Raw genomic sequence first — 26,224 nt, forward strand, 5'->3', positions numbered from 1 at the left:
AAGGATGCCATCAGCATGATTCCATTTATATAGTTCAAAACAGTGTATATTGCTTTAAGGATGTATTCATATGAGATCAAATTATTAAGAGAAGCAAGTATATTATTGTCCCCAAAGTTAGAATAATGACTTCCTCTGTGGGGAGGAAAGGGAATGTGATTGAGAAATGGCACAGGGAGCTGTTGGGATGCTGACAGTCTTCTGTTGTCTTGGGTGGTGACTGCATGGATGTTTATTTTAAAAATATTATTTAAACTGTATGTATGTATTTTATAGATTCTTGTTCATATGTGACCTATATCACGATAAAAAGTAACACCAAAAAAATGGCAGGAACCGCTTTCCTTAGTAAGGTGATGTTCTCCTTCATCTCTGCAGGCTACTAGCTTCAACAGAGAAAAAGTACATTTCTCTCTGCTAGGACTTTGCTGATGAACACAGCAAGAAAGAGTCATCCTATGACAACATTTTGACTTTTTCTCCTAATGTTTCCCCTAATGCTACAGCCTCAATCAGCATTTGGTCTGCTCTCCAAAGTCAAATTGCCAAAGTTGACAATTTGACCAAATATTTTATCATCTCCAAACAAGTCACCAGCTTCCCAACCTGTGATATATATCGCCACTCCTCAAAGCCCCTCCCTCAAACACTAAGCCAATTCTGTATATTAGATTTTGTTATTTTCAGCACTGCTTTCTGTATCACTGCTTTCTGTATCACTTCAGAATTTTACTTCAGCTGTGAATTACAGAGACCCAAATCAGTGTCTTAAAAAAAAAAAAATCAGTTCTAGTGTTCCCGCAAAACACAAATTTCATTGGTTAACTTTGGCTCAATAGTTCAAAGATGGGTTCACAGCCTGATTTTCTTGGCCTCACATGGCCAACTTCTGGCCGCAAGATGGATGGACTTTTCTATATCCAGCCTTACACATGAGTTCCAGGTAGGAAGATGAGGAAGTAAAAAGAACAAAAGGGCAAGTCTGTCCCATTTTAAAGAGCTTTCTTGGAAGCCCCACATAACAATTTCCACTTCCATCTCATTGACCAAACAGTGTCATGTGGCTTCCCCATATTAAAGGGAACCTGGAAATGTAGTTTTTAGCTGGCTACGTTGCTACACCCAAACAAAATCAGGTTCTGTTAGTAAATTGTGCCTCACCTATTAAAAAATAACTATATAACTTTATTGTCAGATGATGTGTTTGTCTACATTTTTTAAAATCTACATTTAGGACTTCCCTGGTGGTTCAGTGGTTAAGAGTCGTGCTCCCACTGCAGGGAGCACAGGTTCAATCCCTGGTCAGGGAAGATCCCACATGCTGTGCAGCGCAGCCAAAAAAAAAAAAAAAATCTACATTTAATTAAAAAGTTCAATAAGGTTATGGCTACAAAATCAATGTACAAAATCAGTAGCATTCCTTTACAACAGTAATAACCAATTAGAAAATATAAAAATCTCTTTCATGACAACAATCTATAAGGGACCTAAAGGGGCAGCAGGTTGTGGGGGGGCGGGGCGGGTATCTATCAAAATAGGTGCAAGGGGCTTCCCTGGTGGTGCAGTGGTTGAGAGTCCGCCTGCCGATGCAGGGGACACGGGTTCGTGCCCCGGTCCGGGAAGATCCCACATGCCGCGAAGCGGCTGGGCCCGTGAGCTATGTCCGCTGAGCCTGCGCGTCCAGAGCCTGTGCTCCGCAACGGGAGAGGCCACAGCAGTGAGAGGCCCGCATACCGCAAAAAAAAAAAAAAAAAAAAAAAGTGCAAGTACTTAGGAACTACAAAATATTATTGAAAGACAAGCAGTCTGAGTAAATTAAAAGAATAATCCTATTTATGAATAGGAAGAATAACTATCTTAAAGATAACTCTTCTCCCCTAATTATTCTATAAGTTCAATAAAGTTCAAAACAAAACTTCTCATGGTTTTTCTTGGAAGTTGTTAAGTAGATCGTAAATTTTATATGGAAGAGCAAAGGTCCAAGAAAAATAAGGTAGAAGGACAGGCCCTATTACATAGCAAGGTTTATTATAAAGCTGTAGTAATTAATACCGTACACTAATAGAGTAGTACTGGCTTGGGTATGGACATCTTAGACAGCTCAGTACAAAAAGTATTTACTATTTAATAAATAGTGCCTAGGGCTTCCCTGGTGGCGCAGTGATTGAGAGTCCGCCTGCCGATGCAGGGGACACGGGTTCCTGCCCCGGTCCGGGAAGATCCCACATGCCGCAGAGCGGCTGGGCCCGTGAGCCATGGCCGCTGAGCCTGCGCGTCTGGAGCCTGTTGCTCCGCAACGGGAGAGGCCACAAGAGTGAGAGGCCCGCGTACCGCAAATAAATAAATAAATAAATAAATAAATAGTGCCTAAACTCTGACCTTCCAACTGATTTCTCAGCTTCTCCTGCTCTAAACCATTTTGTGCATTTTTTGCACATTAGCCATAATGTTTTCATAACGTCACTTGTATTAGAAACAAAACAAAAAAAGATTTCAAAGCTCTCAACTCTGTCCAGGATCAGTGGGAGCTGAGATGGGGACTGATTTTCAGTGTATGATGATTTCTATGGTGCAAATACCATGACAGATTTCAAGCTATTGACACGATGTCAACCAGTTCACAAAGTTCCTGAAAATTGAACAGGTGGCTCTTGGGTGCCAGCACAAGCGAGTTCCCCAAAATCAGTGTTCACGGTGCCCACCGAATACTGGCTTGGCATTCGAGCGCCGTCAAGTCACACCGCATAGCTTGCAGTTTCCTGAATTAACCAAGCTATTTCTCCCTTCTGGTGTCGTGCTCAGTTGCTCCCTCTGCCCAGAATGTGCTTCCTGAATGCCCCTTTGCCCTCTCCATACACAGTAACCATACACAGCTATTCATCTTTCAACTCATCCCAAGGACCACCTTCAAGAAAGGCTCTCTGTCCCGTAGGAAAACTGATTAGGCACTCCTTTGTGCTCCTGTTTCTCTATGAAGACACTGAAACATTGTTTGTTGTGGCTTTGCTGCGGTCTCTCCCTTCTGGGTTGTAGGCTGCTAGAGATGCTGGACTGTCTTTCAATGATCTCTGAATTATAAGTGTGAAGTGTAAAGCCTGGCACTCAGTAGGTGTTAACTATCATTTGTTGACCCATAAATGAATAAATAATGTTTGCCCAAAGACTGGTGTCTATTACTGTCATACTAATTTTTTCTGTAAAGACAGGGTGGCCGACGTAGATGGCTGCACTCAAGCTGGGCCCTAAGGATGGGCATTCTGGAAAGAGAGAATTGTACTGATTATTCCCTTCATTGGGTAATTGCTTGCTTTATAAATGTTTTATTACTGTGTTCTTTTGGGGTAGCTTGGAAATATTTGGAAAAAGGCTCCAAATATGACTGTTAACCCAGGGCTAAAAAAAAATGATTTTTGAGGAAATATTCCATTTTGAAAATCACACCTGGTGCCTGCTGTCTGCTTTTTTTTTTTTTTTTATAAGTAATCTTCCCCTTTGTTTTTTTCGCCATGCCTTGTGGGACGTGACATCTTAGTTCCCCAACCAGCGATTGAACCTGTGCCCCCTGCAGTGGAAGGGTGGAGTCTTAACCACTGGACCACCAGGGAAGTCCCAGTAATGTCCCATTTTGAAAAGCAGTAATACATTTGAGCATACCTGGTGCTGGTAGGGCTCTAGTGAACATCACAGAGAGGTGGTGTTTATACCCCTGAAGCAAAAGCTGTTTTTTTGTTGAATCATTAAGGGATAATCACTTTTACTTTGTAATACATAATTGGATTAACAGTTGTTTAAGAAAAACTCAAATGATATTATGGTACTGAAAACATGATTCCATTTATTAAATCGTATATTGGACTGCTCCCCTTACAAGTGTGAGGTAATTTATTTTCTAATTATTGCTGTCTACAAAAGGCTCAGGGAGACAGAAGATAATTCAGAGGCAAATAGTTTTCACACTTCCTTGTAATCGCGGTCTCTTAAGTTTGTTATGATTTCAAACCCATATATACCTACATATACATATGCATAGATGTGCATACACCATATATATGTGTGTGTGTATACATACTACACACACATACACACAACCTCACCTGAACCCATATCTGTTACTGAATTCTGTCTACCCTTGTAGGGCCTGTTGAAAACACCCACTTCTTTGTATTCCTTTTGTCAAATCCCCAACAGTTGCCTAATCTCTGGCCTTCCAACTTATTTCTCAGCTTTCATCAGTTTCCTTCCCTTCTCTAAACCATTTTGTGCATTTTTATAGACAATGCTTTCCTAACATCACTCATATCCATCTGTGTGTACCACAAAGGTGGGTCAGTTCTGGGGTCAGAGCGAGTTCTATTTTATTAGGACTCAATTTTTTTTTCACTCCTAGAATATGCTCACCTTCTAATTTAACTTCTGAACCCATCCACAGGCATGAGATGTGCCATGGTTTTATTTGTTTGTAATCCATCAAACAGTGCTTATGTACTAGGGATTCAATGGAGATATCCTGGTTGTCCTTCAATATTCTACTTTTCACTCATATCCATCTGTGTGTACCACAAAGGTGGGTCAGTTCTGGGGTCAGAGCGAGTTCTATTTTATTAGGACTCAATTTTTTTTTCACTCCTAGAATATGCTCACCTTCTAATTTAACTTCTGAACCCATCCACAGGCATGAGATGTGCCATGGTTTTATTTGTTTGTAATCCATCAAACAGTGCTTATGTACTAGGGATTCAATGGAGATATCCTGGTTGTCCTTCAATATTCTACTTTTCTTCCATATTATTAGAATTTTGGCTAGGCACACGATTGCCCAGAATAATTTACTATATTTCATCAATTCTTTATTTTATAAACCACTAAGAAAGAAATAAAACCCAAGATGGGGAGTCCAGTAGGTTACCACTGCATTAAAATGGGGTACCAAGGTTTTCCATCTTCAGAGAGGCTATTGAGTCTTACTTTATTCTAGAGAAAATTCTGGAAGCCCATTTAAAAATGATTCAATACTTAAGTTCCGATAGTGTTGGTTATCACGCAAACCTCGACACTTCTCTCAACTGTACGAAGAACGGCCTAAGTGTGCGCCGGTAGTTTTCTCAGAACGTTTTGCCTCGCGTGAACCCAGCCAATTCACGCCACACCTGAAGGCAGCTCCGCCCGGCCAGGGCTGGAGACCCGGGGCGAGCCGCCATTAGAAGCGCCCGCAGCCGAGAGCGGCCCCGGGGGTGAGAGGCCCCGGGGGTGAGCGGCCTCGGGGGCCTGAGGGCCTCGGGGTCGGACATGGAGCCGGGTCGGCGCGCCCCGGGGCGCAGGGAAGCGGCAAGGGGGCTGCTGCTCGGCGAGGCTGCGGCCGCCAAGGGGTTGCGGGAGGACCTGAGGGGCGCGGCGGCCCGGCCCTGGAAAGGCCTGGCGCGGATCCCGAAGCAAGAGCGTCCGCGGCGCGAGGAGGCGGCGGCCGAGCACGAGTTCCGTGAGTCTGGGAACAAGGCCTGGAGACGCCGGCGCTGCCGGCGCCGCGCGGGCGCGGGGAGCTGGTTGACCAGTGTGGGTGCAGCGCTCAGGCCGCGGCGGGAAGGGACCCGAGCGCATCCTCATCCCTGTGCCCTCTGAGGGCTAGTTTTCAGCTTTGGGATCCACCCCCACCGAAGTTTTGGCTCACATTTCTCAGGACGTTTTTTTCCGGTTAACCCTGCGCTGTGGGTGGAAGGAAAGTGTTACCCTTTCAAATTAAGGAAAAGAATTTTTCAAGAAATGATTAAGCCCTTTTACAAATAAGGAAAGAGGGTTTTTTTGTTTGTTTTGTTTTTCTGCGGTACGCGGGCCTCTCACTGTTGTGGCCTCGCCCGTTGCGGAGCACAGGCTCCGGACGCGCAGGCTTAGTGGCCATGGCTCACGGGCCCAGCCGCTCCGCGGTATGTGGGATCTTCCCGGACCGGGGCGGACTCTTAACCACTGCGCCACCAGGGAAGCCCTTATAAATTTATTTATTTATTTTTGGCTGCGTTGGGTCTTTGTTGCTGCACGCGGGCTTTCTCTAGTTGCGGAGATCGGGGGGCTACTCTTCGTTGCGGTGAATGCGGGCTTCTCACTGCGGTGGCTTCTCTTGTTGCGGGCTCTAGGCGCGCGGGCTTCAGTAGTTGTGGGTCACGGGCTCTAGAGCGCAGGCTCAGCAGCTGTGGCGCACGCGCTTAGTTGCTCCGCAGCATGTGGGATCTTCCCGGACCAGGGCTCAAACCCATGTCCCCTGCGTTGGCAGGCAGGTTCTTAACCAGTGTGCCATGCAGGAAGCCCGATGTTGAATTTTTTTAAATGCTTCTTCTAAATCAATTTAAATGATCATGTAGTTTTTCTTTTTTAGACCACTAATATAGTAGATTACATTGATTGATTTTCAAATATGGAACCAGTTTTGCATTGTCAGGATAAACCCCACATGGTTATGGTGTATTATACTTTTTATATATGACTGGATTTGACTTGATAATGTTTGAGGAGTTTTGAATCTGTGTTGTTGAGGGATATTTGTTTATAGTTTTCTGTTCTTGTAATGTCTTTGGTTTTAGAATCAAGGAAATGCTGATCTTGTAAGATGTGTTGGGAAGTGTTTCCTCCTCTTCTGTTTTCTGGAAGAGATGGTATAGAGTTGATGTTATCCTTTAAATATTTGGTAGAATTCACCAGTGAAACTATCTGGGTATGGGGATTTCTTTTTTGGAATTTTTAAAACTACAAAGCCCATTTCTTTAATAGTTATGGGATTATTCCAGTTATCTGTGTAATCTTGAGCGAATATTGGTAGTTTGTGGTTTTTGAGGAGTTGTTTCATTTCATCTAAGTTGTTGAATTTATGTGCATGGAGTTGTTCATAGTATTCTCTTTTTCATCTTTTAATGTCTGTGGAGACTGTAGTGCTCCGCTCTCTTTCATTCCTTACATTGGTAACATGTGTCTTCCCTCTTTTTTCTTAGTCTTGCTAGAGGTTTATTGATTTTATTGACGTCTTCAAAGAACCAGCTTTTGTTTTTATTGATTTTTCTCTGTTGTTTTTCTGTTTTCAGTTTCATTGATTACTGCTTTTACCTTTGTTGTTTTTCTTCTGTCTGCTTGATTTAGGTTTATTTTGCTCTTCATTTTTTACTTTCTCAAGGTAGGAGCTTAGATTATTGACTTGAAGCCTTTCTTCTTTTATGATAATTTAATCCTATAAGCTTTAGCTGCATCCCACACATTTTGATATATTTTATTTTTATTTTCATTCAGTTCAAAATATTTTCTAATTTCTCTTGAGATTTCCTCTTTGATCCATGGTCCAGATTTTTTTTTTTTTTCAAAAATTGGAAGTTCTCATAGTACTGAGCCTATATTCCCTCCTGGCAGTATTCTTATGGAAGTGATTGTGGTTACCCAACCCTTCCATCCAACCATTGAACAAATATTTATTGAACATCTACTAGCACTAGGCACTGGGATTACTTCAGCTTCCCCATGGATGTGTATTCAGGTGAAGGAAGCAGACAGTGAACAAGTATATATGTATTAAATGTCAAATAATATCAAATGATATGAAGAAAGAAAGGAGTAGGGCATAGGGGTAGAGAATGACAGGGGAAAGAGGATTGGGTGGTCAGGCGTGGTTTTTCACAGGTGGTACCATTTGAGGTACCACCTGAATGACATGAAAGAGGAAGTCTGGACTTGTTTTTCTAGCTCAGCATGGCCCCCTCCTGTTCTGACCCTCTTTCCTCAGACTTGCTCTGCTACTGAAGGCATGGAGTGTTGTACCCCTAAAAGTTTAAGTGAATGATACAGCTCTGTGTAACCTGTTTTTTTTTTTTTTAAAGTATGTCTCCTACACTAACCTAGATCTTTACCGCTACCAGTAAGTACCCTGCTACATCTTTTTTTTTTTAATTTATTTAATTTTGGCTGTGTTGGGTCTTCGTTTCTGTGCAAGGGCTTTCTCTAGTTGTGGCGAGCGGGGGCCACTCTTCATCGCGGCGCATGGACCTCTCACTGTCGCGGCCTCTCTTGTTGCGGAGCACAGGCTCCAGATGTGCAGGCTCAGTAGTTGGGGCTCACGGGCCCAGTTGCTCCGCAGCATATGGGATCCTCCCAGACCAGGGCTCGAACCCATGTCCCTTGCACCGCAGGCAGATTCTCAACCACTGCGCCACCAGGGAAGCCCTAACCTGTTGTTTTTGACTGAACATTTAACCTTTACTTGATTTTATCCATTACATTTTTAACGCGTATATATTAAAGTACTCTTCTAAATATTATTTAGTAAATTGATATGTTTATGATTTTGTCTGGGCCATTTTCTCGACTCTGTCACTTATTACCCAGAAGGTAGACGGTGGTGTGTTGGTAAGGGTCTAACTACCAACTCTCTGGGAGAAAAAGTTCTGATTTGTAGTGTTTTCCAATTTCCTTTGTGTAATGCTTCCACTGTGACTGATTTCAAGCTACAATGTGATGTCACTGAACACAGAGTTGAGAAGAGTTACACACAGTTGGTTCTTATTAGCCTGTACAAGCTGGCTCCTTCACACCACTGAAGGAAGGTTTTATAATCTGTTTTACAGGTTGGGATATTAAAATTCAGAATTGTTACAGGGTTACACAATTAGTAAGCCGTGGGCCAGTCAGTGAACATTTTAAGCCCCTAGATATTCTGATGTAATTGGCTTGGACCAGGAGTTTTTTATGGTGTTTTTGTTTGTTTGTTTGTTTGTTTTTGCTGTACACGGGCCTCTCACTGTTGTGGCCTCTCCCGTTGCGGAGCACAGGCTCCGGACACGCAGGCTCAGCGGCCATGGCTCACGGGCCCAGCTGCTCCACGGCACGTGGGATCTTCCCGGACCAGGGCACGAACCCGTGTCCCCTGCATCGGCAGGCGGACTCTCAACCACTGCGCCACCAGGGAAGCCCTATGGTGCTTTTTAATTGTCTTAGAAACTTCCTTAAAATTAAATTTTAAAAAATATTTATTTATTTATTTATTTATGGCTGCGTTGGGTCTTAGTTGTAGCGTACAGGCTTCTCTCTAGTTGTGGCACGTGGGCATCTCTCTAGTTATGGCACGCAAGCTCCAGAGTGCGTGGGCTCGGTAGTTGCGGCACAGCGTGTGGGATCTTAGGTCCCCAACCAGGGATTGAACCCGCATCCCCTGCATTGGAAGGCGGTTTCTTAACCACTGGACCACCAGGGAAGTCCCTTAATTTTCCTTATCGATATGGTAGAAAAGGGGCAAGATACTCAACTTCAGGGACAGACTAGAATCCATGTGTCATATTTCCGGGCACAGTAAGGTCTTGACTTGCTATTTCAGGGATATACCAAAGAGGGATAAGGACCTGGAAATAGAACCCCCCTCCCATTGGATTAATACACTGGGGCAAGGAGCTGTGGCCAGGCTGTGTACGAACCAGGAGAAGGAGCTGAGAGGAGCCCGGCCTAACCAGCGGAATGTGTTAGCTAAAGCATGTGGCCAGTGGGCAGTTTGGCCCTCTACTTCAGCAGTACACTCCCATACTGACACCCTGGACACATGCAGTGACTGGAAGCTTGGGCTTTGAATTCAGGCTGCCTAGGACAATTCTATCATTTATTATCTTTAAGGCATGAGCAAGTGGTTTAACTTTTCTAAGCCTCAGTTTCCTCATCTGTAAGATGGGGGTAATAATGTCTGTTCCATCAGGTTGTTAGTTTTATAAAAACCCTAGGGTGCTCCAACATTTGGAGATCGAGCAGAGGAGGAAGAACCAGTGAAAGAGACTGGAAAGCAACAAGTGGTCTAACAGAAGCCTGGAGGAAAACGTGTTAGAAGGAGAATGTGGTCCTCTGTGTCAGATCTGCCGGGAGTTCAGTGCACATGACAGAGAAGTGATGACTGGATTTTAGCAAGATGGAGTGACCCTGATAAGAGCAGTTTTGGTGGAGCAATAGGCATGATGTCTGATTAGCATAGGTTGAGATGAGATGGTGAGATGAGTACATGGAGACATCATTATAGAACATCATTATAGAACACTTCTAAGAAGTTTGAGGGTAATGGGAAATTGAGAAGTGGAATGGCAGTTGGAAAGGAATGTGAAGTTAAGGGATTTTTTTTTTTTTTTACACGAGAGGTATTATAGCACCTCTGTATATGTTGAAGGGAACGGTCCACTGGAGAGACATTAAATGATGCAGAGGAGAAAGAGGGTAATTTCCAGGAGATAGATGAAATAATTGAAAAGATGAGAAGGGATGGGATCTAGATCCCAAGTGGAGAGGTTGGCCTTGGGAAGGCACAGGGATGCTTCATTGATTGTAACAGTAATAAAAACAGAGAGTGTGGGTATAAATGAAGGTAGGTAGATTGGTTGACTTTTAGCTGTCCAGGTATAGAAATGGAGCAGATAGCAGTTGGGTTTAATCTCAGAATTTGGATTCTGCCAACTAGTCGGATGAAGGAAGCGAGTGGTGAGGGAGGTAAATGTGTTGGCACGGAAGTGGTTCAAAGATGAACCATAGGATCTAAACTGGGTGAGGAGGGAAGTAAGGGCCTAAGGGATGGATAATATAAAAAGACGGTGAGAAGAGTGGAATGGAGGACTTGATGAGGTCGCAAAATTTCTGGACTGGGAAAACTAGAGCAGGTGAGCTGAATGGATGAGTCCATGGTCAGAGAATGGGATTCTTGAAGATGTCAGAGGTAGTGTAGTTATTGTTGCAGGAAGGAGAGTAGGGCGCGGGAGGATGTTCACATCCCAGGTCACGTCCGAGTCCCTGGGACGGCTGCCAAGTGTGGGTTCTTGGCTTTGCGCAGGAAAGAGTTCAAGAGCGAGCCATAGTAAAGTGAAAGAAGGTTTATTCAGGGAGATGCACACTCCATAGACAGAGTGTGGGGCATCTTGGAAGGCAAGAGACACCAGGGTATGGGCTTGTCCGTTTTTATAGGGATGGGTAATTTCATAGGCTAATGAGTGGGAGGAGTATTCCAGCTATTTTGGGGAAGGGGTGGGGATTTCCAGGAATTGGGCCACCACCCACTTTTTGACCTTTATGGTCGGCCTTGGAACTGTCAAGGCACCTGTTGGTGTCTCATTTAGTGGTGCTGATGTGTTACGATGAGCTGAGCATATACTGAGGCTCAAGGTCTAGTGGAAGTCAACTCATCTGCCATCTTGGACCTATTTGGTTCTAATCAGTTTATGTCTTGTCCTCAGGCTATGTTATTCTTTTAGAGATTGTGCCCTGCCCCCTTCCTGTCTCATTATGATGTAGTGATGATAGTCATGTCAAGAGTATGACTCTGAAATTAGGTGGCTGAGGTCAGGTGGAGGAAAAGATTATTGGAGGTGAGGGGGCTAGGGAACTGAGAGACCAAGGTGTTGGATTAATCATCTGCCTGGATGTTGAAGTTACTTAGAGTGATAGCAAGAGTAGCAGTATTGGGCTGGCCAAAAAGTTCGTTTGGATTTTTCCATACGATGGCATGGAAAAACCCAAATGAACTTTTTGGCCAACCCAATGGGAAGAGCCAAGCGATAGAATGAACGTGTATGTCTCCCAGGAAGATACTCCCTGGTCTTTGACTGGACTTGGAAGCATGCTGAAAAGTCCTTGGCAGATGCTAGGGAAACTACTCAACAACACATCTATAGGGACTTCCGTGGTGGCACAGTGGTTAAGAATCCGCCTGCCAATGCAGGGTACACGGGTTCGAGCCCTGGTCCGGGAAGATCCCACATGCTGCGGAGCAACTAAGCCCGTGCACCACAGCTACTGAGCCTACACTGTAGAGCCAGCAAGCCACAACTACTGAGCCAGCAAGCCACAACTACTGAAGCCTGCATGCCTAGAACCCGTGCTCTGCAACAAGAGAAGACAACGCAATGAGAAGCCCACACACTGCAACGAAGAATAGCCCCCTCTCGCCATAACTAGAGAAAAGCCTGCACGCAGCAACAAAGACCCAATGCAGCCAAAAAAAAAAAAAAATCTATAAAACCTCTCTTAGGTCCTTTCTTTTTGGAGATGGTCAATTGCTGATTTCACATCATCCCAACTCTGAGTTTATTCCCCAATGTTGTGATTGTCCTCTGAGAGCTTTCCAGCTCCTTTACGTTACAAAAGAACAATAACAAACCAACAACAAACAAACAACTCAGTAAATCCTGGAATCTCCTCTAGGCTATTTAATAAAACCTGCCATCTGAATATGTATTTGTGTGTGACATATAATGTTCATAGTGTATAGTAATGTTAATGTTTATAGTTAAAAGTGTGAATCCACTTTTATCTCCTTTCATATAAATGAGAATAAAACAGGTTCATCCCTTTTAGCCTTCGTTCATGTATATTTATATGATGTGCTGCATTTTAAGGTTCTGTTTCTGCAGATCTGGCATCTGCAAAGGGTTCTGCAGACAACAGTTTTATCTCTATAAGCTTGCATGGAGTATTTGGGCTCCTCCCTGAGTAATCTTGTACAAACGTCTTATAAACAACACCCCCTGAGAAGTCAATGGCCACCCTCTGACCTCCTAGAGCTAGATACTGCATTGCTGACTTCAGGGTGGTCCTTTGGAATAATGTTTTGCTTGGGACCAGGAAGATTTTTAAGGCTGTGAAAACACTTGCAGCATGATGAGAACGTGGAATCTTGATAATACAGCTTTATGAAATACTGAAGCAAAGTTCCCACGTCCAGAATAGCAGAATGCGAAAGGCTCAAGGTTGCTGTTTCAAGTTTTTAGTTCCAAGGTTTGCCACACGAGGTTTGCTTTCTCTTCAGCCCTCTTAAATTCCCTGTCATGCTTGCTTGCTTGCTTGCTTTTAGTGCTGCCAAATGAGAGAAGCTTCCAGAATGCTGCTAAAAGCAATAATTTGGAGCTTATGGAGAAGCTGTTTGAAAAGAAGGTTAACATGAATGCTGTGAACAATGTGAGTAGAAATCACAGATGTGACAAGTGACAGTGGTGTGGGTTTACACAGTCCAACTGAAATAAAAATAAAAGTGATTCTGCTAAATGAGATGAGGGAGAGCTCCGTTGCTGGCAATTCCATAATGTTTAAGCTAAAGGTGGAATCAAGCAGTGGAAGACGCTCTGGGTGTTTTAACTGATCTATTCCAAGGGGAAGCGTCCAGGGTCTTTATGTGCAGCTGTACTAAGTCTGTGGGTGGACAGTGAAGCCAACTGTCAAGGTTATGGGCCTGGACTTGGTCCTGGATCATAGCCTGTGGATCACTTTGGCCTCAAACATTCTGGAAAGGCAGAACGTCTTTTGCTACACGGTTCATCATTGTTTTCTCGCCAGTGATGTCCTTTATGGTTGGGGCCTTCCAAATTTAAAATCCAATGGAGAGTATGGGTTTGCATTTTATTGCTTCTGAAATATAGTTCATCTGCATGTTGGGCAGTGAGGCCTCTTCTGAAACCTGGCTCTCACTTGTTCTTCAAGTGCCTGGGTTTAGGGGAGAGGTCCCACTGACAGACATGGATTTCCTACTGCTTGCTTCTGTGGGGATTTCCTGACAGCCCCACCAGGCAGGGTTTATCAAAGTGAACAGACTGGGGGCTGTGTCAGTTGTTTAGGACAATTTGTGGGGATGGCAGAGGTGGATGTAATGCAAATGAAGCATAAACTTTAAGACACCTGCTTGCACAGACTCCTTCCAAGGCACTGGGAGGACTCTAGCAGTGTGTTCCATTGTTATATGATTTTGTAAAATCTGGAAAAGTAAGAAATTTTAACTGTAATCCGTTAAACTTTCTGACTCTGGCTTTAAAGAGGGCTCCCAAAGAGTGTAAACTTGACGTTCCACAAAACCTGGATCTATCCCAGGCAGTGAGGTCATAGAAACTGAGGTCATGCATCATGTGCAGTGGAAGTGTGTTTAACAGTTGTGCATGTGTGTGTGTGAGGGGATCTGTGTTTATGTGTATGTGGGAGTTTATGTGTCTGTGTATATTGTGTATGTGTACATGTGTATGTCTGATGTGTTACCTGTGTATACCATATTCATTGTCCACAGACATCCTAGAGAGAGTAGAAAAATAGCAAATTTTTACAGCATAACAATTTTAGGAACAAAAAAAAAAAGGAAGGGAATCAAGAAAGGAAGGGAGCAAAAATTAAAGAAATAAGCAAGGATCTTTTAAGGTAATATCTAGATTAATTGTTGAATAAGTAAAGCAATAATCATTTTTCCAAGCAGCAGGAAATAGATTCTCCAGTGTACTTTTATAACCATTTGAAAATTTTTTCCATATAACTTTCTGATATTTTAAACCATATTTTTATATTAAAGTACTTAGAGAGATAGTACACTTAAACTTACAGTCAGTGTAGCAAGTTATTGTAAACTCCTGATGAATTATATTATGCTTTCTAATGACATCTCTTTTAGTCCTGTTTACAGCAAATTGTTGACATGGTTACTTGTAGAGTTCCTTAAAATCTGTGATGACAGAAATGAAAAAACATGGAAGTGGTTTTTTTTTTTTAATTTTTTTTTTTTTTTTTTTTTTTTTGCGGTACGCAGGCCTCTCACTGTTGTGGCCTCTCCCGTTGCGGAGCACAGGCTCCGGACACGCAGGCACAGCGGCCGTGGCTCACGGGCCCAGCCTCTCCGCGGCATGTGGGATCTTCCCGGACCGGGGCACGAACCCGTGTCCCCTGCATCGGCAGGCGGACTCTCAACCACTGCGCCACCAGGGAAGCCCGGAAGTGGTTTTATTGAATTATCTTGGATGGTATTTTGATTTGCATCCTTATTCACGAATAAAGTTAAAGGGGAGTTTATAAGCCCAAATTTGACATACTAGGACGTAGCTCTAGACTGCAGAAAATAGCAAGGGTAACTCAAATTTAGTTTATCACCAATTTAGCTACCAAGGAAATCAGATTAAACAGTTCTCAATTTTTGCAATAAATTATTTATGAGAAACAAAGGATAGTAAATTCTTTGGAAGCAAGATCAGTATCTAGAATGTGGGAACTATGACATGTGTTTTAGTTACAAGCAAAACATCCATTGTCTGAAGCATGTCAGACTGTCTCTAGACATCCTGGGAGCACCAAGTTGGCTTTTCTTTGAAGCAAAATATATTTATAGCTTTCTTTCTCTGTGTGTGTCTTTTCTTCCTCCCTCCTTCCTCCTTCCCTCCCCTCCCCTCCCCTCCCACCTCCCTCTCCCTCTCTCTCTTCCTTCCTTCCTTCCTTCCTTCTGTCTCTTTCTTGATTTGTTTGCTTCAGTAAAATTTACAGTCTAAAAATTACAGAGGAAAGAACCATATATGGATTGAACTTCTAGGAAGATTTTTTGTTATGTATTATCAACATGTCCTACCATTATTAATGATTGCATACCGGAGAAATACAGCTTTTACTCTCTAGTTGAAATCCATACAATCAGTCATAGGTTACGCAGTGGATTTCAGCTTGAGGCATATCCTCCAGTTGATTGCTAAATTCTCTATTATCTAACAGTAGAGAAATGCAAGATTATGCTGGATACAGTTCTCACTACTTTCAAAGGCTAGGCAAATAGTAGATAAATAATCAAAACACAAGCACCTGATAGAAAATTATGGCCGTTCAAGAACCAGGAATCTTGGGCTTCCCTGGTGGCGCAGTGGTTGAGAGTTCGCCTGCCAATGCAGGGGACACGGGTTCGTGCCCCGGTCCGGGGAGATCCCACATGCCGCAGAGAGGCTGGGCCCGTGAGCCGTGGCCGCTGAGCCTGCGTGTCCGGAGCCTGTGCTCCGCAACGGGAGAGGCCACAACAGTGAGAGGCCCGCGTACTGCAAAAAAAAAAAAAAAAAAAGAACCAGGAATCTTAAGAAGGCTAAATAACAATCAGATGACTGAAAACACTAATTGTGTTTCCTCAGATGAACCGCACAGCCCTGCCTTTTGCAGTGGGGACAGGTCATTTGTCTGCGGTGGATTTCTTGCTGAATCACAAGGCCAGGGGGGTGTTGCTGTTGAGGTAACCTCGTCTTCGTTGGGGAGAATGGATCGGAGCATAACCAACGTAAGGGGAAAATCTGGCCGCTTGCGTTATCTTTTCTGCACCTACACACAAAATATTTCCATTGGCAGTGTTCATTTTGGAAAGATCTATTTAGAGAATACGCATATTATGTGCTTTTTGTATTTGATAGTCACCAATTGTTTACCCACTACCTATAGGATTTACGCTTTTACTTATTTTCCCATATTGACCTTATGGCCAGTAGCATGCATTTGTAAGAATAAAATGGTTGCCTAGAGTGTAACTGGGGGCATAGAAGACAGAAGCTAACCGGACTCAGGGACATTGAATCTGGAATTTTCCCTGTGAACTCTGATAAATAAATAAGGCGTATTAAACACATACTGTGTACCAGGCACCAGTCTCAGGACTTTGATATTTAGTGCCCCCAGCCTGTGAAAAAAGTATTGCTGTAATGTCCAATTTACAGATGAGGGGCCTGAGACAAAGAGAGATTAAGTATCTTGCCCCCAAAATTACATCTAAGAAGGAGTGGAGGCAGGATTTGAACCTGGCTTATCTGATTCCAGAGACCATGGCCTTAGCCACATATCACCTTGATGATTTATCTGCCTAGACATCAAAATCCACCCTAAAGATTTTCCACGTACTTTTCCCAACTTCGTTTAATACTTTACCATGGAACAAGGAAACCAGTTAGGCTGGAGAGACCCAACATCATGTTTATCATCTCCAGTTGCAAAAGTAGGTGATAACCTTGGCTTTTAGTTAATCCAATGGATGATAGTTCTTGATTCTTAGTTAATCCAATGGGCCATGTTTTTTAAAGTTAAACTATTCAAAAAATTCTTAAAGAGCTATTCTATTTTTTCCCTGGACTGACTCTTTGGAGGGTAAGACTCAGCATTGCTTTACCTTCATGTCTCACAGGGTTAGGTTTAGTTTGTGCTTGGTAAATCATTGGAAGATGAATAAATGAAATCAGTTCAAACCAATTGGTCATCTTATTGGTTATCTTATTGGTTTTGTCGGCACTCATAGACATGGCCTAGACTTCATAATGATGAGAGTTTCTCTTTGTTTCACCAGAGGGACACATCCCTCTCTGTCTAATTACTGCTCTAGTATTGGTAGGCAAGTGGATTGATAAACAACAGAATCAGAATGAAGAAAAACCCCTTTTAAAAAATTGGCACTGCAGGGCTTCCCTGGTGGCTCAGTGGTTAAGAATCTGCCTGCCATTGCAAGGGACACAGGTTCGAGCCCTGGGCCAGGAAGATCCCACATGCCGCAGAACAACTAAGCCATGCGCCACAACTACTGAGCCTGAGCTCTAGAGCTAGAGCCCGCAAGCCACAACTACTGAGCCCACGTGCCACAAGTACTGAAGCCTGTGCACCTAGAGCCTGTGCTCCGCAACAAGAGAAGCCATGATAATGAGAAGGCTGCGCACCGCAATGAAGAGTAGCCCCCGCTCACCGCAACTAGAGAAAGCCCGCGCACAGCAACGAAGACCCAACACAGCCAAAAATAAATATAAATAAATAAATAAATTTTTTAAAAAAACTTAAAAAAAATTGGCACTGCAAGCACTCCAACTTGAGTGTAATAGGTTGTATTACAGTTATAATACTTAAGGAACATGTTGTTTAGGTCTGAAAATTATCATTTGATTATTTTTTAATGTTATTTAGCCTGCAAAAGATGTTTTGGTAATAGACATGATTGCCAAGAGTCTAGTTTTATTTTAACATTGAAACCCAGATACAATAACTTTTTATTTTACTTTAATTTTTAAATTAACATACTGTTCATTAACTTTCTTCTTGGCATACAGCTTTATGAATTTTAACACATGTATAAATTCATGTAACCACTATCACAATCAAAATACAGAACAGTTGCATCATCCAGAAAAATCCCGTATGCTGCCGCTTTGTAGTCAAAACCTCTTTGTAGTCAAACCCTCCCCTACCCTGGCAACCACTGATCTTTTCTCCATCTCTATAATTTTGCCTTTTTGAGAGTGCCATATAAATGATACCATATAGTATGTAACCTTTTGACACTGGCTTTTTTCACTCAGCAAAATTTCTCTGAGGTTCATGTGTTGCATGTATCAATAATTCCTCCCTTTTTATTGCTGAATAGTATTCCAGTGTATAGATATACCACAGTTTATTATATCCATTCACCAGTTGAAGGACATTAGAGTTGCTTTCAGTTTTTGACTATAACAAGTAAAGCTGCTGTAAACATTCGTGTACAGGTATTTGTGTAAGCATAAGTTTTCATATCTCTAATGTAAATACCTAGAGAAGTGAGATTACTGGGGCATATAGTGAGCTATATACAAGAAGCCACTAGACTTTCTTAGAGGGGCTGCACCATTTTCATTCCCACCAGCAATGTACTAGGTTTCCATTTGTTCCACATCCTCATCAGCACTTGGTATTGTTATTTTTCTCCCTTAATTTTAGCCATTCTAATAGGTTTGTATTGGCATCTCATTGTGGTTTCATTTGCATTTCTTTAATAGCTAATTGTTATTAAATCATATTTTCTTGTGTTATTTACCACTTGTATATCTTCTTTGGTGATATGTCTGTTCAAATCTTTTGAACATTAAAAAAAATTGATTATGTTGGTTTTTTTACATTAATTTTATTTGATCTTTGCAACAACCCTGTGTGCTTGGTACTATTTTTTAAAAAATATTTATTTAGTTATTTATTTATTTTTGGCTGTGGCGGGTCTCAGTTGCGGCGCGCGGGCTCTTTGTTGCAGCATGCGGGCTTCTCTCTAGTTGTGGCACGTGGGATCCAGAGTGTGAGGTCTCTCTAGTTGTGGCGCACGGGTTCCATAGCATGTGGGCTCTGTAGTTGCAGCACGCAGACTCCCTCGTTGTGGCACGCAGGCTCAGTAGTTGCAGCGCACAGGCTTAGTTGCCCCATGGCATGTGGGATCTTAGTTCCCCCACCAAGGATCGAACCCGTGTCCCCTGCATTGGAAGGCAGATTCTTAACCACTAGACCACCAGGGAAGTCCCTGTTTTAATTGTTGAGTTTTGAGAGTTCATTATATATTCTGGATCCAAGTCCTTTGTTAGATATGTGATTTGCAAATATTTTTTCACCCTCTGCAGCTTATCTTTTTAGTGTTTTTCATAGAGCAGAAGTTTTTAATTTTGATGAAATTCAATTCACTTGTATTTAAAAAATGAATCTAGCTATTGGTATTATATCTAAGAATGATTTGCCTAACTTAAGGTTATGAAGATTTCTCATATTTTTCTTCTAAAACTTTTATAACCTTGTGTTTTACATTTAGATTTATCATCCGTTTTGAGTTAATTTAAGTATAAAGTTATAAGGAATCTGGTATATGGATGACCGATTTCTTCAACACCATTTGACACCAATGTCACCAGTTTTTAACACTTTTGCAGTGCTGTTTGGACCTGTGCGCTATCCATGAGCCAGTCTGAGACCTGGGCAGTGGTCTACCTGATAGTTCAGTTCCCCAAGCTTCTGTCACACTGTTTAGGGTCAGGAACATGTACAGGTCCGGGGGGAGGCCAGTAGTACATACACAACTTTATGGGGTTGCTTTCTTGAACTCCCACCTCTCCAAGATCATCTCCCCTACATTCTCCACCTACAGGGCCCTTCTCCACCTTTTCCTGGTCTTCTGACTAGAAAGCCAAGGGTGTAGTATCCCAGCTCTGCTGTGTACTTCTGACAATTATGTCTGCCTCTGGGACTAAGAGAGGGAAAAAAAACCCTTTTCCCCCCTCCCCCACCCGCATCCTCCTCTTCTGACCACAGTTCCTCAGGTCAGAGAGAAGGATTCCCTCTGTCACTGCTTGCCCAGTCACTACTCCTACCCCTTCTACTGTGGGGTTGCAACTTTGGGAGTGAGGCTTGCCTGGGGCGGAACCAGAAGAGAAAACAAAACAAAATTAGGATTTTCCCCACCTTCTCTGCCCTGTAGGGGCCCCCTTCCACTTCTTAGACCAGAATGGGAAGCTCCTCTTGGAGCTGTTTCTGTCCGGGCCAGTGATTTGTACTGCTTTGAGTCCCAGCTGGAAGGTATGGAAGAGAAAACAAAAAGATCAGGAAACCCTGATTGTTTGTATTTTGAGTTCTGGTTTTCTTCCCCAATCTACCTGCTGTCATTTACTCCTCAGAGTCCTCAAATGGCTGTTCCAAACGTCTGTCCAGAGATTTTAGAAGCATTTGTTGGGAGAGACAGAGTGGAGTGTACTTATACCATCTTAAACAGGACCATAACCCTAAACCTTTGACATACTATGAAAGTGGAGAGAATTGTACAGTAAACACTGGTGTATCCATTGCCCAGGTTCAATAGCATCTTTTCTTTTAAACAGCATGTCTGAGGATTGCCATGTGTCTAATGTATTAAACACACTACTCGTTTATGTCAGAGTGTAAGTCAGTTGTACCCAAAATGTTGGAGAGAGGTTTTACCACTTTGTTCTCTCTGAGGTTTTTCCGAACATATATTTGTATTACCCTGTATTTGAAGCATGACTCTGGCTAGCATCAGCCTCTTGTAACTTTGCCTTGGGGCACTGAAATGCTGTCAGGTGGGAAATAGCATCGTTCCTGATGTACCTCTGTACTCTGCCTTGAAAGTTTCATTAAGTTAAGTATTTCTGTAACTAAATCAATTATTCACAGTGGCATTAGAGCATAACTAATAAAATGCTTTTTATAATTCAAGCAATGCCATGTTTGGCCAGACCTGGCAGCTTCTTTATCTGAGTGATGAGCCCTCAGTTTGACTTAGCAGTTCTGTCTTTTGAGTTCTAACACCTATTTGCAAAGAGCCAACAGTGGCACCCCTTCACCATCAATATTTATTCAGTGTCTGTTGTGGATGAGTATCAATGCCAACTACTGGGGATTCAACTAGATATAAGTCCTTGCTACTCAGAGTAGGTCCTGGGACCAGAAGCACTGGTATCACCAGGGAGCTTGTTAGAAATGCAGAATCTTGGGCCCCACCCCAGACCTCATGAATCAGAATCTGCAATTTAACAAGATCCCCAGGTGATTGTTTCAGGAAGCACTGGCATAGATACAGTCCCTGCTTTGAGGAACCTACACTCTGTTGGGGAGCAAGGACTGAGACTGTAACAGGTAAGTTGCGTGCTGAGGATCAAATGCATAGCCCAGAGGCTGAGGACTCCAGGTTCAAAGCGGGCAGCATCCACAAATCTGGGGAAGAGGCAGACGAGGTAAATGGAGGCTCTTACTCCAGATGTGAAGAAAAGATCCCAGGTGGAGTGCAGGTGGTGCCCAGAGGATAATGCAAGCATCTACTCTCAGAGCTGCTTACTCTGAGTGCAAGTGTTCCCCGGGGAAGTTATTGACCTTCTTGCCTGTCATCAGACTGGTAATTAGAACAGGTTGTCGGTGCCTGTGGGCATTTTACACTTTATAGAGCATCAGGTACTGACTACGAATGTAATCTGTGACTCATGCTCATAAACTTCTCAGGCATGTCAGTTTCTTATCAGAAGACTTACTTTACATCTGTGAGGAGTGATTCTTTGCCTCTGAGGAACGATGGCTCCATTTGGGATTTATGGTTTCAGAGACTCAAGTTGTTTGCCTCTTGAATTCCTTGCTTTTGGATTTTATGATGGGTGTTTGAAATCCTTAAGTGTTGGCTGCTTTAAAATTAGGAATGACCTCTTAGGGAAAAATAGAGCTATCAAAATATGATTTGTCATCTATCCCAAATATTTCTGGCCTCTTTTCTGACCATATGTGAAACTAGATTTATGGTTACTGGGTGTGAAACATTGATTTATAGGGAAGGCTAAATTAAGGGGTAAAATTTCTTGAAAAACCTCAACTAGTTATTGTACATCATTGTTCCTTGGGAAAAAGTGCAGAAATTGGTAAGCGTTTTCTTCACTCTAGACTTTAATAGACTGCCTCACTGTGTAGTGTGACAGCTGAAAGGTAAATATTATAGGGTATGTACATTTAGAGAAGGGTTTCTCCACAGTGGCACTATTGACCTGTTGGTCAGGTGATTTTTTGTTGTGGTGGAGGTTGGGGGGGTTATAGGATGTTTGCAGCATCTCTGGTCTCTACCCACTAAATGCCAATATCTCCCCTAGGTCACAACAACCAAAAGTGTCTCCAGAAATCTCCAAATGACCCCTGGGGGCAAAATTGCCCCCAGTGAAGAACCACAGATTTAGAGTTACATCTCCATAATCTGGGACTTGCTTTTTTACTTCTCCATACCCAGACTTTACTGACAATAAGAGAAAACATTAATGCACTTTCTGGGGACAGCCAAAGTTACTGCCAAAAGGCTTATACACTTTAAAATGGAAGTCCCCCACAGACCCTCATTCCTTGTTTATTTATTTATATGCTATACATTTAGCAAATTGGTCTCCAGGATTACAAATACAGTTGATTATGAGATGCAAATAAGATGTGCTGAGAAGGCTTACTTTTTGGAAGGCATCTATACAGAGGTTATGGATGATTTTTTTTTTTGGAGGTCCAGTACCATATTTATGGTGATTAAATACCTAACCGTTTAACATGTACAATTGTACTATTGTTTTTATTAGGGTCTGTCTTAGCTTGGGCTGCTGTAACAAATATACCATAGGCTGGGTGACTTCCACAACAAATGTTTCTTTCTCACAGATCTGGAAACTGGAGAGTCCAAGATTAAGACGACATCACTGCCAGCATCTTGTGAAAGCTGCTTCTGGTTTTATCCACTCTCAGTGGAGAGCGGCAAGAGGAAGCAAGCTCTCTGTGTCTGTTTATAAGACCACTAATCCCATTCATGAGGGTTCCACCCTCCTGACCTAATTATCTCCCAAAGGCATGACTTTCAAATACCATCACATTGGGGATTAGGCTTCAACATATGAATTATCAAGGGACACAGACATTCAGTCCATAGCAGGGTCCTATCTTTTTAAAAAGGTGTCAATGACAGAGTTTTTGAGTGTTGAGCCCCTGCCCCATTTCCCCTATAAACCCTGTGGGTTTTGCTGCTGTTGTTGTTTGTTTTCATTTTAAAAGAGATTTATTTAAAATTTTTTTCAGCTTTATTGAGGTATGGTTCAAATAAAACTGTGATACATTTAAAGTGTACCTGGTGATGATTCAGTGTGTGTATACATTGTGAAAGGATTCCACCCATCTAGTTGATTAACACACTCATCACCTCATTTCTTTTTTTGATGAGAACATTTAATTTCTACTCTCTTAGCAAATTTCAGTTATATAAAAGTGTTATTAACTATAATCACCGTGTGATACATTAGATCCTCAGACCTTATTCGTAGTTAATGGATGATTTTTTTTTTTTTTAATTTTTTAATGGATGATTTTTTGACAAGGATAAAAGGAAACAGAAAAGCAGACACATGAACTTACAATTAAGGATCCTGAGGCTAAGAGTTAACTAAGTTGACCAAGATTATAGCATTTGAAAGTGGTAGAGCCAGAGTTTGAGGTCAGTTTCGTTTGAGTCTACAGATCATGCTCGTAATGTCTGCTCTATATACTTCTTTAACTTGGGACCTAGGGCGCAGGTCTTAATTTTCCTCAGGATACAGCCCTCCAATCCCTCCTCCCTGAGACAAGTGTTAACTGCTGGCTGTTTCCTTTCACACCTCTCTTCCTGTTCATTTGGTGTACAAGTCTAAGTACCCCCAGCATCACTGCAGGTCACTAGGTCTTGAGCGAAATCTCTCCTTCAGCCTCTTTTATGCATGTGTGATTTTACTGAGAGAGTATATTTTAAATAATTTATGCATAAATAGAATTCTTTTTATAACTTCAGTCTTTTGTTTCTTCTTTTTTGTGTAGTTTCCTCTTCTCCGGTAACTACATTTAACGATGTAGGATCTGTGTGTTTATTTCTGTACTTTTCCTCATGCTCATATGATCATATCCACATTGGGGTTTTTTTGTTTTTTTTTTAATTAATGAATTTATTTATTTATTTATTTATTTATTTATTTATTTATGGCTGTGTTGGCTCTTTGTTGCTGCGAGCGGGCTTTCTCCAGTTGCAATGAGCAGGGGCCACCCCTTGTTGCAGTGCACGGGCTTCTCATTGCAGTGGCTTCTCCTGTTGCGGAACACGGGCTCCAGGCGTGCAGGCTTCAGTAGTTGTGGCTCGCGGACTCCAGATCGCAGGCTCAGTAGTTGTGGCACACGGGCCTAGGTGCTCCACAGCATGTGGGATCTTCCCAGACCAGGGCCTGAACCTGTGTCCCCTGCATTGGCAGGTGGATTCCCAACCACTGCGCCACCAGAGAAGTCCCCATATCCACATTGTTATCTATCTATCCACTTACCCACTTATAATAGATATAGTTACATACATATATGAGTTTTTGGTCATAGCTAGTTTTATAAAAAAATGGGATCATATTATATTTTCTCTGCATCTTATTTTCCACATTTAACAACTACCTAATGGAAGTCTCTCCATGTCAATTGTTATAGCCCTAATTAATTATTTTTAATGCCTACATCATGTGGTATGACTGTTCCCTGATTTGTTCAATGTTCCAATATTGATGGACATTTACCTTGCACTGTTTTAAGGGTTGCAATTAATAACCTTATCTATATAACATTAGGTCCTAAAACTTATTTTCATGGGATAGAGTCCCAGGAGTGGGATTGCCAGTTGTATTTAAAATTTTAATAGATATTGCTAGATTGCTTAAACTATAATGGTTTCATTTCTACTAATACCTTAAGAGAGCACATTTTGGGGTCCATTTTTCAATGGGTTTAATTGCTTTATTCTGTTGATTTGTAAGAGTACTTCATGTATTACAGAAAATAACCATTTATCTTTATTAAGGTACATTTTAAAAAAATCTATCATTTGTTTATTGTCTTTGTTTATCATCTTGTTCCTTTTATAACTTTTGAATTAAAACACTATACATTATAGTCTAGATTTTCTTCTAATATATTTATTGTGTGCTTTTTTTGTATGTATGATATGATACAGGATTTAATTTTATCTTTTCCCAGATGAAGAACTACTTGTGCCTATACCACTTATTAAATATATTCATTGTCCCCATAGAATTGAAACATCACCTTTGTTGTATATTAAACTGTCATTTCTTAATTTTCAACAGTTAGGTATTAACCTAGCTTTTGTTGGCTGAGACAGTGTGGTGGCTCACCCAAGTGACAGATTCCTTTCTTCTCTTTTCTGGAGGAAGCATGGCTTGACAGTAATTCACCTTGCATCCTGGTCTGGAAGCCTTGAGATCATGCTCATGCTGGTTAGAGCTGGAGCAGACCAGAGAGCCAAGAATCAGGTAGGTATATGGATCACACCTGGACAGAAGCCCTCTCCTCACAGTGCAGGAGGAGAAGATTGCAGTGTAATTGTCTCCCCTACCCTGGCTCTCTTTAGGATGGAATGAATGCCCTCCACTCTGGGGCTCAGAGCAACATAGGCATTGTGGAGTACCTCATTCAAGATCTGCACCTGACGGACTTGGACCAGCCTGATGAGGTGTGTTTGCTGTTGGGTGGACAGGTCTCAAATACACCCCCACTAAATTCTGCTTTCTTCCTGCCCTTGCAGAAACTGCCAAAGCAGCCAGCACAGACAGACCTGACCCTGTAGCTGGATCCTGTCTCTGTCTGGCAGAGCACAGAGCAGATGGAAATTGTTGGTGCTGGTGGTGGCCCTAGCACCTGCATGTGGGGAGGGCAGGAGGTATTGAGGAAGCTGCCTCTACTCCCTCATCCTGGCCAGGGGTGGACAGTATCCACCCTGTTTGGGTGCCTGCATTTTACTCGATTATGCCTGGCCTTTTGGGAATGTATTTGACCCAAGGCTGTGCTGTAATGAGCCGTGGAATATAGTGCAATTTTACCATATCCATCTATATTTTTTTCCTTTCATAAGAAGTGATATAGTAACAGCTACCACTTATGGAGTGTTCGTTAGTGTGCTTGGCCCAGAGGAATGCTGTGTCCACACATTATTTCAGCGAGAGGTCTAGGGCCTGGCACGTAGGGATGCTTAACAAATCATTGCTGGATGAACGAATTATACTGTTAATCCCCACAGTAATCGTATAAAGAAAAAATATTTTACTTATTTTCAAAGGAAGTCTTATTTTTACTGATATTTGAGGAAGTCGAGGCCCAGAGAGGCTAGGTACCT

The 26,224-nt window shown here is 42.3% G+C and overlaps 1 protein-coding gene across 1 annotated transcript in view; it reads left to right on the forward strand.

Annotated features, from left to right (window-relative positions):
• Positions 1-5,286: 5,286 nt before the first annotated feature.
• Positions 5,287-26,224, forward strand: part of ANKDD1B (ankyrin repeat and death domain containing 1B) — a 54,087-nt gene continuing 33,149 nt past the window's right edge. Inside the window, 5 exon segments of the mRNA XM_060146318.1 lie at positions 5,287-5,476; positions 12,836-12,939; positions 15,894-15,991; positions 25,262-25,364; positions 25,463-25,564. Coding sequence (XP_060002301.1) covers positions 5,287-5,476; positions 12,836-12,939; positions 15,894-15,991; positions 25,262-25,364; positions 25,463-25,564 — 597 coding nt within the window.

Source organism: Lagenorhynchus albirostris, chromosome 3, assembly GCF_949774975.1.
Source record: "Lagenorhynchus albirostris chromosome 3, mLagAlb1.1, whole genome shotgun sequence".
Taxonomy (NCBI): Eukaryota; Metazoa; Chordata; class Mammalia; order Artiodactyla; family Delphinidae; genus Lagenorhynchus; species Lagenorhynchus albirostris.